Source organism: Anopheles moucheti, chromosome 3 (genome assembly GCF_943734755.1).
Source record: "Anopheles moucheti chromosome 3, idAnoMoucSN_F20_07, whole genome shotgun sequence".
Classification (NCBI taxonomy): Eukaryota; Metazoa; Arthropoda; class Insecta; order Diptera; family Culicidae; genus Anopheles; species Anopheles moucheti.
The window spans coordinates 84,579,992-84,591,364 of NC_069141.1; the positions used below are offsets into that span (position 1 = coordinate 84,579,992).

General features: G+C 41.3%; 1 protein-coding gene across 1 annotated transcript; it reads left to right on the forward strand.

Annotated features, from left to right (window-relative positions):
* Window positions 1–407: 407 nt before the first annotated feature.
* On the forward strand, window positions 408–11,271 carry LOC128300841 (nose resistant to fluoxetine protein 6-like). The gene is made up of 12 exons (XM_053037054.1): window positions 408–540; window positions 7,899–8,056; window positions 8,195–8,335; window positions 8,743–9,037; window positions 9,112–9,475; window positions 9,548–9,716; window positions 9,995–10,074; window positions 10,153–10,266; window positions 10,335–10,485; window positions 10,553–10,882; window positions 10,952–11,066; window positions 11,149–11,271. Exons 1-12 carry the CDS (start codon window positions 408–410, stop codon window positions 11,211–11,213), a joined length of 2,115 nt encoding a protein of 704 aa, XP_052893014.1. The 3' UTR covers window positions 11,214–11,271.
* Window positions 11,272–11,373: the final 102 nt, after the last annotated feature.

Sequence of the window (11,373 nt, forward strand, 5' to 3'; positions counted from 1 at the left end):
AACACGTGGAAAAATAAAACACCCTTCTCACCTGCTCACCATGCGAACGAGAACCGTTTCTCATCGGGCAGAAATTTTCACGCTCACGCTACGTTCGTTTGCGCGCGCTGCCCATCTTCATGTGCGCGGGATCGCATTCGCACGTAGCACCGATACGACAGGGATAATCGAGACGGGATGTTGATTCAACCAAAAGACCTACTGCGTTAGTTGCCGCTGGAGCATCCGAACGATCACACGTTGCGGGGAAGAAATCAATCGCTTTCCGAACAGCGAAGAAAGAAGATTGTTTTAAAATCAGTTTTTTTCAATTCGTTTTGTGTGGAAGTGTTTGTGGAACAATAATATTAAACAATAGTGAACTGATATTTTAGTGTCTAACGAGTGCTATGGAAAGTGATGTAAAGATGAGAACGGGACAAAGTGTTGAGAAAAACCATAAAATGGTCTCCAACTTGAGGCCATTTTATGTTCTAGTGTTAATTTTTATGCTGGTAGCGATCGGTTTAATACAACAGAGTGATGCTGCCTTCGTGGAGTGTAAGTGTGGAATTGTATTACTTCTGAACATAACAATTATGTATCAATGGAAATGTTAAAGCATTGAAAATGAGTTAAATGGCAGGATAATGTATAATCATATTGTGATAAAAAGAATTAAATGAGTGCAAGTAGCTAATGCTATACTTAATATGTTCTGAAAGCTTAATGATAAAGAGCGTTATATGTGAAAGCATGAGCTGCTAAATTGCTTTAGTTTACAAAACAAGTTTTTTCTTGTTGATGGCTTTATGAGTACATAAATACATCATTTTAATGAGCGACTGTTGCAAATCAAATTTAAAACTGTTTAAGACAAGTTTTTTATGCCTCGTATTTTACAAATTTGAACAGTACAAGCAGGTTAAATGTAAAAACCGAAAACATGTATGTTTGTTAAAGTTTCTCAGCTCATCAGAGCATGATTTAGAAATTTATTAACGTATTTTTATAATTATTACATTTTTACTTAAACAATTAGTGCACAATGTTTCTGCGTATAACATGCATACCTCACCCGTGTCCCATCATTTCAACATCCTGAATATGTCCGTTAACTTATCTGCACACAAATTAGACAAATAACGTCAATCGGGTGATATTTTTAACCATTGCCCGGATCGTACCTAATGGAACCGACTCAAACTGGGTGGGTTTTAATTTATGTTGAGCCTAAAACGGTGTCATTCGGTGGAAGGAAGATGTGTTCGGCAAGATTAAGATGTGCTGCCAGACCGACGGTGTAAGTTTCGGGACCGACTTACATACGACGCCGTGTGGTCCTTATCCCGCTTCGCGAATGCTCTTTTAATGCCGTGTTTTTTCAAGAATTTATTACGTTTCGTTTCGATTTTTCCAACAGGTTCGCGACGGAAGGTTTGTTTGCGCACGGTTGTTTGTTTCGCGGGTTTGTTGGTGGATGGTTTCGTTCTTATTCCGGGTTAAGATAGGGCTAACGATCGCCTAATGGATGGGCCAAATAGTGGTTCTCCGGAGTGATACGCAGCTTGTTTTGGCTTCCCTGGCGCATTACTCAGCCGTTGTTTACCGAAGAATCGAATTTTCCCATACGGGTTGCCTGTGTTTAGATAGCACATTTTGGGGTTTTTTCTTACTAGTTCTTGAGCTTGAGTTGATAGTTGTGCGCGAGACCTTCGGCGATGTTCTAATAAAACGGATCAACAGCGTAATGAAGGATGAAATGTGCTACTTCCTTACAGCTGATCCGTCGAACTGGTTTTTGGGTGGTTTCTTTCGCCCCCTTACAGCACGATCGCTATGCTAACATGTAAATCACAACCGTTGTATTGTGAGCATAGCTTCCAATGTCAATGTCAACAGTTGTTCGGTGAGAAGCTTTTATTTGACTGTTCCGTTCTGAATCGCTGTCTGTGTTTCTTTTATCGATCATCATACTCTTTGCTCTTCTAATGGAGACATCTTAATTTAACGACTAATTGCATACATCTCAACCATGGTGTGGAACGTGTTAATGAACCGCCCTGCAACAACGTACAATGATTATAGCCCTTAAGGAACACACTCGGTGGGAAAGGAAGTGCGACTGATAGTGCGACGAGCTGTTCGTTTCTCATTAGCAAATGGCAGCACTGCGACCACCACCGCAATCAGCATCAATCTGCTGAAAGACTCATAAATCAACAAACGAATAAAATGCTTTACTGCATTATTTACGATCGTGGCGCATATTTTAAAAGAAGCTACCGTAAACACAATCGTAAATAATATTCAAATTGCGCCGTTTTGCACAGTGGTCTATTTTGTACAAATTATCACATCGATGTAATGGTCGATATTCCACGCTCAAGGTGAGATGATTTTGCCCCTACTTGCACTGAGTCTACACGGATTTCAATGTCGCATTTAACCATCTCCTTATACTCCACTCTTGAAAAAGTTAGAAATCCTTGGAGGATCGGTTATCAACTGGTTCCTAAAGGAACGAATTTATCGTGTTAAGGTTAGCCATACCTTATTCGATTCCAATCGATTCTCCTTGCTCTGGTGCTCTGAAGGCAGCATGCCCTCTCTTATTTGTGATCGTGGTTAACGACTTTAACACCTTTCTCTCATCCGACGTTTTCCTTTGCTCTGCTAAACTTTTTCACTATCAGCATAAGCTAATGATCTCTTTCCCCAATCAATCCCTCAGTGACTAAACAGGTCCTTAAGGTTTATAACAGGTTGTCTTACACTGTGTACTAATAAGTGTCAGGTCTTGCTCCTTTTTTGCTGTACAAGTATTGTCTTTGTAGCTTTCCTCTAAACCGGTCGGAATGTCATGTCGTCGAAGTATGTCAACAATATTGACAACGAGGTCTCGATAGCTATTGCAGAACTTCCAGTATGGTAATCGGTTCCGAATTTCAAGACCTCGGGTGTTTGAGGGAGCTGATCTCCCAGCATGTGGCTATTGCACGGATGTAACGAGTCCAGAGGACCTTCAGACGATTAGCCATGCGCAAAGTGTTTGGAACTACAGGCTCTCAGCTCTCATTATGCTACCCTTCTTCTGATTGTCCTTGGCCTCTTCCTAATAGTCGTAGGCTTGGATTAATCCAATTATGTAGTCCGGAGCAGACAATTGTGTAATGAATTAAAGTAAAAAACACTAAGAAAACAATGCAATCGGTGACCTGCTTAAAGCACCTGTTTACTTTACCAGCCAGAAACCACGTTTAGTGCGTGCTTGCTTTCATCGAACTTTTAAATTCCACTCACGGACTACCGCCCAACATTCGTGGCACCGTGAGCACAGTCAGTGTACAGTGTACACCATTGTAAGATGTTTTAAAAAACAAATGCCTAATGAAAAAGGGGCGTTGGGTTAGTTAAAGACAGGCGCATTGGTCATAGTTAATTCTCCATTATGACGTGAGTTATAACCAATTAGCAACACTAACATTCCAAGTTATACACATTCAAGCATCAGACATGGTGGGGAAATTTCTAACCATCTTTAATGGGAGATGCTAAAATTATAGACAAGAATCCCGGGAACTCATCACAGCAATGTGCGGTATGGTTCGGTTCAGCTAGAAATGGTTTCTCCACCCTAAGTGTGAATCTGTCTTTGATCGATGAATGGTTTTTGCTGCCAGGATTACAACAGAAATCCCATTGATGAGTACGGGTTTTCACACAGATCGCGAGACACGAGTAAAGCATTTGCGACTAGCGTTTAGAAATAATGAGTTTTAGGTAATGCATGAATCAATGAATAACGTAACATCACAGGTTAAAGTGTACAGTTTGTGTTCTGTGGAATAAGTGAACTGATTATCTCCTGCTATAAATTCTCCAATCAATTTCTAAAATATGAGGACGATTTGCTTCATAAGCAATCAGTGATTCTATAAAGATGCCGAAAGTAGCTTAAGAATTAATGAGCTCATCAAACCCCATCTTTGTGGTATGTATGACCTCTGAAGATATGAAACCGGCTTGCAGCTGATCGGTTATATACAACATGTGAAAAAAAAAAGAAGTCATGATCTGCATCTTGTCATGATATGCTTACCAGATATTAATAAACTAAACCAAATCCATGAATATGTAAATCCTTTAGACAAAACATCTCTTTTAAGCTTTCTGCTTATTAAGATTTTTCCTCCCAAACACAAATGAATCATATTTCGTTACTTCCTTATGAATGTTTTGTTACATTAGCACGAATACTGGTTCCACCGCATGCTATATCCGAATCCGGAAACATGAAGCGTGTTCTATTGGGAATGATTCACACTGTTACGCTTTTATACACTCGTTCTATCGGGCGTATTCAGCCTAATACCATATTAAACCCAACCTGCTGGCAGATCGTGCCGCGTTTAGCCCATGTCTCCGTAAAGAAGATCTCACCATGCTCGGCAAGACGCAACTCGCGTCAGAATACTGTAGAATTCAACTCGCGTTTTACCCATTACGATGTGGAGGTATTTTATTCGACGCGTTCGAACTACCTTCGCTTGGTGCGGTTTACATATGCGCCGCATTAGTTTTAGTTGCCCCGGTAGGTAGGAACACAAAAAACAAAAAAAAGAACAACGCGATGAGCGCCAACTAAAGTTGTAAAATTTTTAAAGCCACCCTTCATTGAAAAGGCGTGGAAGGTCTTAACCATTCAGGTATCATCTTCGTCGTGCGTTGAGAGGTTTTTGTGAATTTAATTTGCACATCAAATGGTACCAGGCGCACGAATGATCATGCGACTAAAAACGACTTCCTTGAGACGGGAAACGGACATCGATCATCTCCGCCATGCGGTGTTCCAATTAGCGAGTGTAGATGTTTCTTCGGGATTCAAGTAAGCTTAAAGAATCAGATACATTTGAAAGACTTACCATAGTTTAACGTCTTGCTAAAGTCGCCAAAACTGCAGGAAATCAACCCACTCCTTTTCCGCCTATGGTGGCTTTCGAAAAAACGCACAATCTGTGAGGTGTAAGCAAAGGCTACGAGGGGCGTATTATGTCACCCACGCTCTAGAACCAGGTGTTAACACCAACAGTATCCGGATGTTGGCGAAACTATCCCCAGCAAGTACTGAAATCTAAACTGGAAAGGAACTGAGTGAGATAACTCTTTGTGCCTTGTGCCGAATGGTAAGACAATTAACATTTTCCCAGCAGCGAAGTTCATCGACATTTGCGCAGCCATTAATTCTCAGGTCTCTGTGGAATGAGATTTACAGTTCAGAGTCACACATAGTCGTTAAGTCAAATAATGAAGGCTTGGACAGGCTTTGCGAAACCTTTCTCGAGTTGGATCAAATCACAAGAGCAAAACTCCCGCAAGCGGAACGATTTCCAATGATTGATGGCTAAGAACAGCTATTTAAAACACCGTAATACCTTCAGATTGTCAACTTTCAAAATTATTGCATTTAGTTTGCTAATAAAAAGCACCATTTAACTCAACAGGGATTTTGGCCCTTTTATGTCATCTAAAAAGTTGAGTTTAAGCAAAATTCTACACAGGAAATCCCTTTGGAAGATAGATTTGTTTGCATTCTGTTGGCAAAACCGGTTTCCATGGGCTGATTCTTTCCACGATAAAGCAATAACGGGTCACTTCTTGTGGTCGTACGATCTAAACCTTAAGTACGTTTACGACGTGCAAGATCCATTGCGTCCTAGTTATCAGAAGGAAAGAAAACGGTTTTTCCAGCGATCCATTTGCGGTCCCATGCAAACAAGTTTTCAACGTTGTACCGGCCCTTCGCCAGATGATAGACAGCATAACACATTCTTGGAAGGGAAGAAAAAGATTCCAGAACCAGCTGTGACTTGATCGAACAAAACGTGTGCAAAGTCGAGCGTGGCCCTTCAGAATTGGTCGAAGATTTTCGCCCAGAACTTCCTGATTTCCAGAAACCAAAATCGAAAGATGCGTGCACATGAAACCAGTTTGGAGCGAACTGATTAACAATCTGATGGTAAAAACCACGTGAATTAGCTTTAAATTAGCATATCCCCAGGAGGAAACTTATAACTTTAAAGGAAACTCATTCAATATAAACCTCCGTCTAGACTTAATCGATATGGGAATACGAATATAGTCAAGTCTAAAGAAAGCGGACTAAGAATAGACAAGCTTGAATTTTCTTGAATAAGAAAAAAATGTTTGTAGGGTGTGATCATCATGTGTTGTTTTAAATTTTAGTTTCGCGAGCATTATTTCGCTGTGATAGTCATAAAATACCACTAATAACACACAGAGTTGATGTTGCAATTACCTGCTTCTACTACTGCACGGCACTGTAAGAAAAAAAAACGCTTGCCACATTCACCACAAAACCGCACAACTTTATGCAAATGTTATATGATACTCACTATAAGCTATTGTTTTCATATCAAGCGAGGAGTGGTTCTTTTGCGTTCGGTATGGTTATATGAAGTTGCTTCTTCTACCTCCATTTGGATCTACAACTGGTGCCGGATATGATTTCCCTTGTCTACTGTCTAACTCTCAAGTGACTTGTATGCCAGACCATAAAAATACCTCATCAGATCCTCTTTTCTAATGACGTTGTAGTGATCTTATAGTTGACTTGTAGTGATCTTATAGTGATCTTCCATTAAACCACAACTACAAATGGTAACTCTGGTTACACAGATCAATTGAAAACAAACACAAAGGCAAGCATCGACGGAGTTTGTTTTCGTAGCAAAAAAGAAGACCGCGATCATTGCATGCGTTCGCGTCTAGCAAAGTGTTCTAGGTGAGATGGAACAGGTTTCCCGCGGAAAGTTTGATCGTTTCATTATACATACAGCCAGCCGGCAATATGTCTCTCTTTTTACTTCCGGGGAAGCCCCAAATGGGCGAGAGTTTCCTTTTTTTAAACAGAAGATACAGACGATTAAAAACCATCAGATTAACGGATACGATTAAAAACCATCACTCTGATCTCCAGACGAAGATGACTTCAAAATGAAGTTATTTCAAAAAGGGGAACTCGTTGAACCGCAATCAATTAATAGAGGGGCAACTTGAATTGTTTATATTCGTTGATCTTGTTGCAATTAGGCAATGAGATCATGTCGAGTCACGTGGTAGGAATTTATAAACTATTTACCACGTGTTGGTCGTTGTTCGGCGGGGCTTTCCTTTAGTTTTCCAAATGATACTTCGACACGCTTCCGTATTATTGTCACGTTCGTATATTCTGTTTTTGTACAAATGTCACCTGTGTACGATCTTATCGTTCCTTGACAAAATGGAATTTCTTTACCCTTGATGTACCAGGACAAGCCCTTCTCTTTCGGTGTTGCTTTCCGGCGAGGAAAGATGATCGTGACCCTTGCAGTCGTGATGGTTTATAAAACTGGTTTAACAGGTGACACGCGCTCGCCAGTAGCCGGTATGCGCCTAGAGCCATGCGAACGAACCTGAACGAGCGACAGACTGCATCGTTTATTCGATGCTACTGTGGCGACAGACGGATAGCTAGCGGGACTGGATTGCATCATCATAAGCAACGGCATACAGAGACCTACAAACCTAGTGCCAGTACTAGTTTTGGACCGGGAATGCTATTTATTCTGCATAAGATTAATGCACGATTAATGCGGCCCACCGACAGAAGATTATAGAACGTGGGACATTTTAGTGAACAGCTATAGCGTATTATTTTAAATATCAAAACCTGTTAACTCCTCCTTCACCTTGAACTTGTAAGCACGTTTATTGAACTGGGGTATCTCTTTTTCATCTAAACTAAATACTACTATTAAGCGAATCACACATAATGATTATCTAAAACCTATTTCCATATCTCTCATTCATCTATTCACCCCTCCGTAACCCCGCTTCTCGTTTCTTCCGTTTTCCAGTGGATGAATATTATCGCATGCCAAAGATTTACGACTACGATGACTACGATCGGTGTGTAGCGCAAGCGCCCCAAGTTCCAGCAGAGGACGCCGTTTACTGTGTCGCGCGTACGATCATCAAACCGGATCAAGAGTCGAGCCTTTGGCGACTCATCGAGGTACACCTACGGAGACACGCAGAATAACCTTAACCAGACCTACCATAACCCGTTCGCTTGAACTTGACCAAGGCGTTGGAAACCTTCAAATAAGACTAGCCTATTGACATCTCTGATCTGGTTTGTGTTTTTTTGCAGAACTTCACGAACGACACTAAGCGGCACTTTCGTCACGATCATCTGGATCGTGGCTTATGCATTGAGCGTTGCCGTCAGCTCGTACAGTCGCTCGATGCACACGATGAACTGTATGTGGAAAAGTTTGAAATTTCCTTTCCGGTGAGTATCGTGGTGGCATTAATCATACAAGGTGCGAACCAGCTAGCATGAATTACTAATCCAAAGCAAATAAAACGGTAGCTGTCGGTTGCCTTGTAGCTTGTTTACCACTACGGACCTGTATTCACGTCACTGTGACGCACTGGATCATAGTATACAATTAATCAGACTACAACTACATGATTTTCTTATTAACCCTGTCTGGATCTATTACATGATGTAGTACTACTTTATATTTTTTGTATATTATTCTCTTTTAATAAGACGATCGTTAATAAAAACAGGATTTCGTTCATTCATGTGATCATGCAGCTGCTTTCTTACTAGTCTCTCCCGTAGGCTACGGCTCCAGTTTGTCTGGCTTTACATTATTTATTCTTGTCCTCCGTTCTCCATTCTTCTCCCAGTACATCCTGCGTTCGGATGCCTTCAACAACGTAAGCGAGGATCGTGCACGATACGGACGGCTGATTAATATCTGCCAGAATCACGCCCTCCGCCAGCAGTACAATCTGTCGGGTTACACCGAAATTGAGTACTGTACTGGGCCCAAACGAAGCCCTCCGATTGATGGACTAGACATCAGCTTTCTAGTCATTACGGGTTTGATCTTGCTGCTGGTAATCAGCTCCACTTGGTACGATCGCTACACCAGGAAACAGCTGGATAACGAGCATTATAAAAAGGATGTACCATGCCGAAGTAAGTGCGAGGCTATGTGACAAGATAAGACGCTATTACGGGAACTTTAACTGATTTTCATTTCTTCCCCTTAGAAACGATGGTACTGACGTCGTTCTCGCTCGTTCGCAACTGGTACCGATTGGTGTCCCGGTCCAAGGATCAGCTGAATGAAGATCTTAAGTTTTTCCAAGCAATTCGATTCTTCACCTTCTGCCTGGTAGTTGTCGGACACTGTGGTGATCTGTTTACGGCGACATCGTTTGCAAATACGCAGGACCGTGAAGCTGAGTACTATAACCCGCTCGGCCACATTCTGATAAATGGTTCCATAATCGTGCAGTCGTTTTTCGAGATGAGTGGATTCCTGCTCAGCATTCACTTCTGTACCACGCAGGCCAAGTTGAAGCGCATTAGCTGGGCGGCTATACTAGTAACGGTTGGCTACAGATACATCCGGTAAGCGAGAACTATTTATCAACGTCAACACAACATCGCAAGAAGGTAGTGTTATACATTTCTATTGTACAGGCTTACGCCAGCATACGCGTTCATTCTACTGCTACATGCGACCTGGTTGCCCAAGCTACAGGACGGTCCGCTGTGGCCTCGTGGCGCAGAAGTCGAGCGTAACCTGTGTCGACGGAACTGGTGGACGAATCTGTTGTACGTGAACAACTACGTTAATGCGGACGAACCGGTAAGCATTGGTATTGGCGCATGATTCATGCTTGGAAATTCCTAGCAATTTGTAAAGGAAGTTTATTGGCCCCTTGCAATAACAGCTCAGCTTGACTATCATCTTCGCGATCATGTCATCTCGTGGGTGGGGAATTCTTCCCTAATGACCTTTGTACATGGTGCATCTGACACCATCGCGAGTATTTTCATGAACACTTGCGAGAGGTTTATTTATGAGAATTACGCCGTAAAAGTACTTTAACATAATGTGTGATTTTTATATCTCTGAATTTGCAGTGTCTTCAACAAGCGTGGTATCTGGCCTGTGACTATCAACTGTTTACTGTGGGACTTATTATTCTAGTGGCAGTAACAAAGTATGAGCACTTTTTTATTCATTTGTGTTCTTCGGATTGCATGAAATTTTTCATTTCCTTATCTTATGTTTTTAACAGATATAAAAAGTACGTTGTGCACATCTTTAGTGCTTCCGGTGTACTAGCCATCCTGATACCGGCACTTGTCGTTTACTTTAACCACTTTGATGGAGTATTTCTCGTAACTTTACAGTAAGTAGAGATAACAGTAGCCAAATAGGAACTGCATTTCACTACACACTGCTTTGTATTTTTTACAGGGCAGAACGGTTCATTTATTGGTTCGACGAGATGTATCACAAGATCTACATTCCATTCCATACGAACATTGGCTGCTATATTGGTGGTGTAGTTTATGGTTATTTGTACTACCGTGTGCGTACATCCGACAACAAGGGCAACAGATCGGGCGTAAGTTAATGCTGACCGTGCTATTTCTTCCAACATGTTTGCTAACTAAGACCTTCTTCTTTGCTAGTTCCTTAAGTTCCTCTGGTACATGACAGTGCCGTGCGGAGCGTTGACGCTTATGATGAGCATGATCTTCTATTCGAACAATTTCGAAAAACCTTCGCTATGGATATCGCTGTTCTTCCCGCTTCACAAAAATGCCTGGGCACTGTTCGGTGCCATAGTCCTATACGGCATCATTTACAACTACAATCGCTTCATAAAGAGTGTCGTCAATTTCCCGCTTTTTGTACCTTTGGGACGACTTACCTACTGTGCGTACATCAGTCACGTGTTCTTCCTGAAGAACTTCTTCTACGGAACCCGTGACATTCCTTACTTCAGTAACGTATCGATGGTGAGTTAGTCATGTAGGAACGATAACGAATTTGGGGTAAATTTGCAACTGTTTGTTTTCTGTTTCCAGTATACAAAAGTTATTTCGGTGATAGTGGCATCGTACATCTTGGGTGCCATAGTTGCTCTCACACTGGAGTTTCCTATTTCCGCACTGCAGAAGCATTTGCTTTCAAAGCAGCTAGGTAAACATCAGATTGTTTTGGAAAAATAGGAACGTTTATGGACATTTTCAAACCATCTGGTATGTTTCTTTTGTTGTTTCAGAGAAAATATCGAAACCTGAACCACCGAGAGAGAACAACAATGAACTTAGCCCACCGTCTGCTTAACGGAACCAAATATCATTAACAAAACTAGACCTAATTGATTCTCAAATACTGATTTTATTTTAATACTCAAGTTTTGTGCTCCTTATGAATGTTTTTTTTAAAGAAATAGTTAATAAAAAGGAAATGAAATGTTTATGGTATGGAGGTTTCGGAACTTTTT

Bases quoted from the DNA above. Each gene is read 5' to 3' on its own strand.
- LOC128300841 (XM_053037054.1), top strand. From the start codon at position 408: ATGAGAACGGGACAAAGTGTTGAGAAAAACCATAAAATGGTCTCCAAC. The intron at 9,038-9,111 runs GTAAGTGCGAGG...TCTTCCCCTTAG, and splicing joins AAAGGATGTACCATGCCGAA to AAACGATGGTACTGACGTCG. The intron at 10,486-10,552 runs GTAAGTTAATGC...CTTCTTTGCTAG, and splicing joins ACAAGGGCAACAGATCGGGC to TTCCTTAAGTTCCTCTGGTA.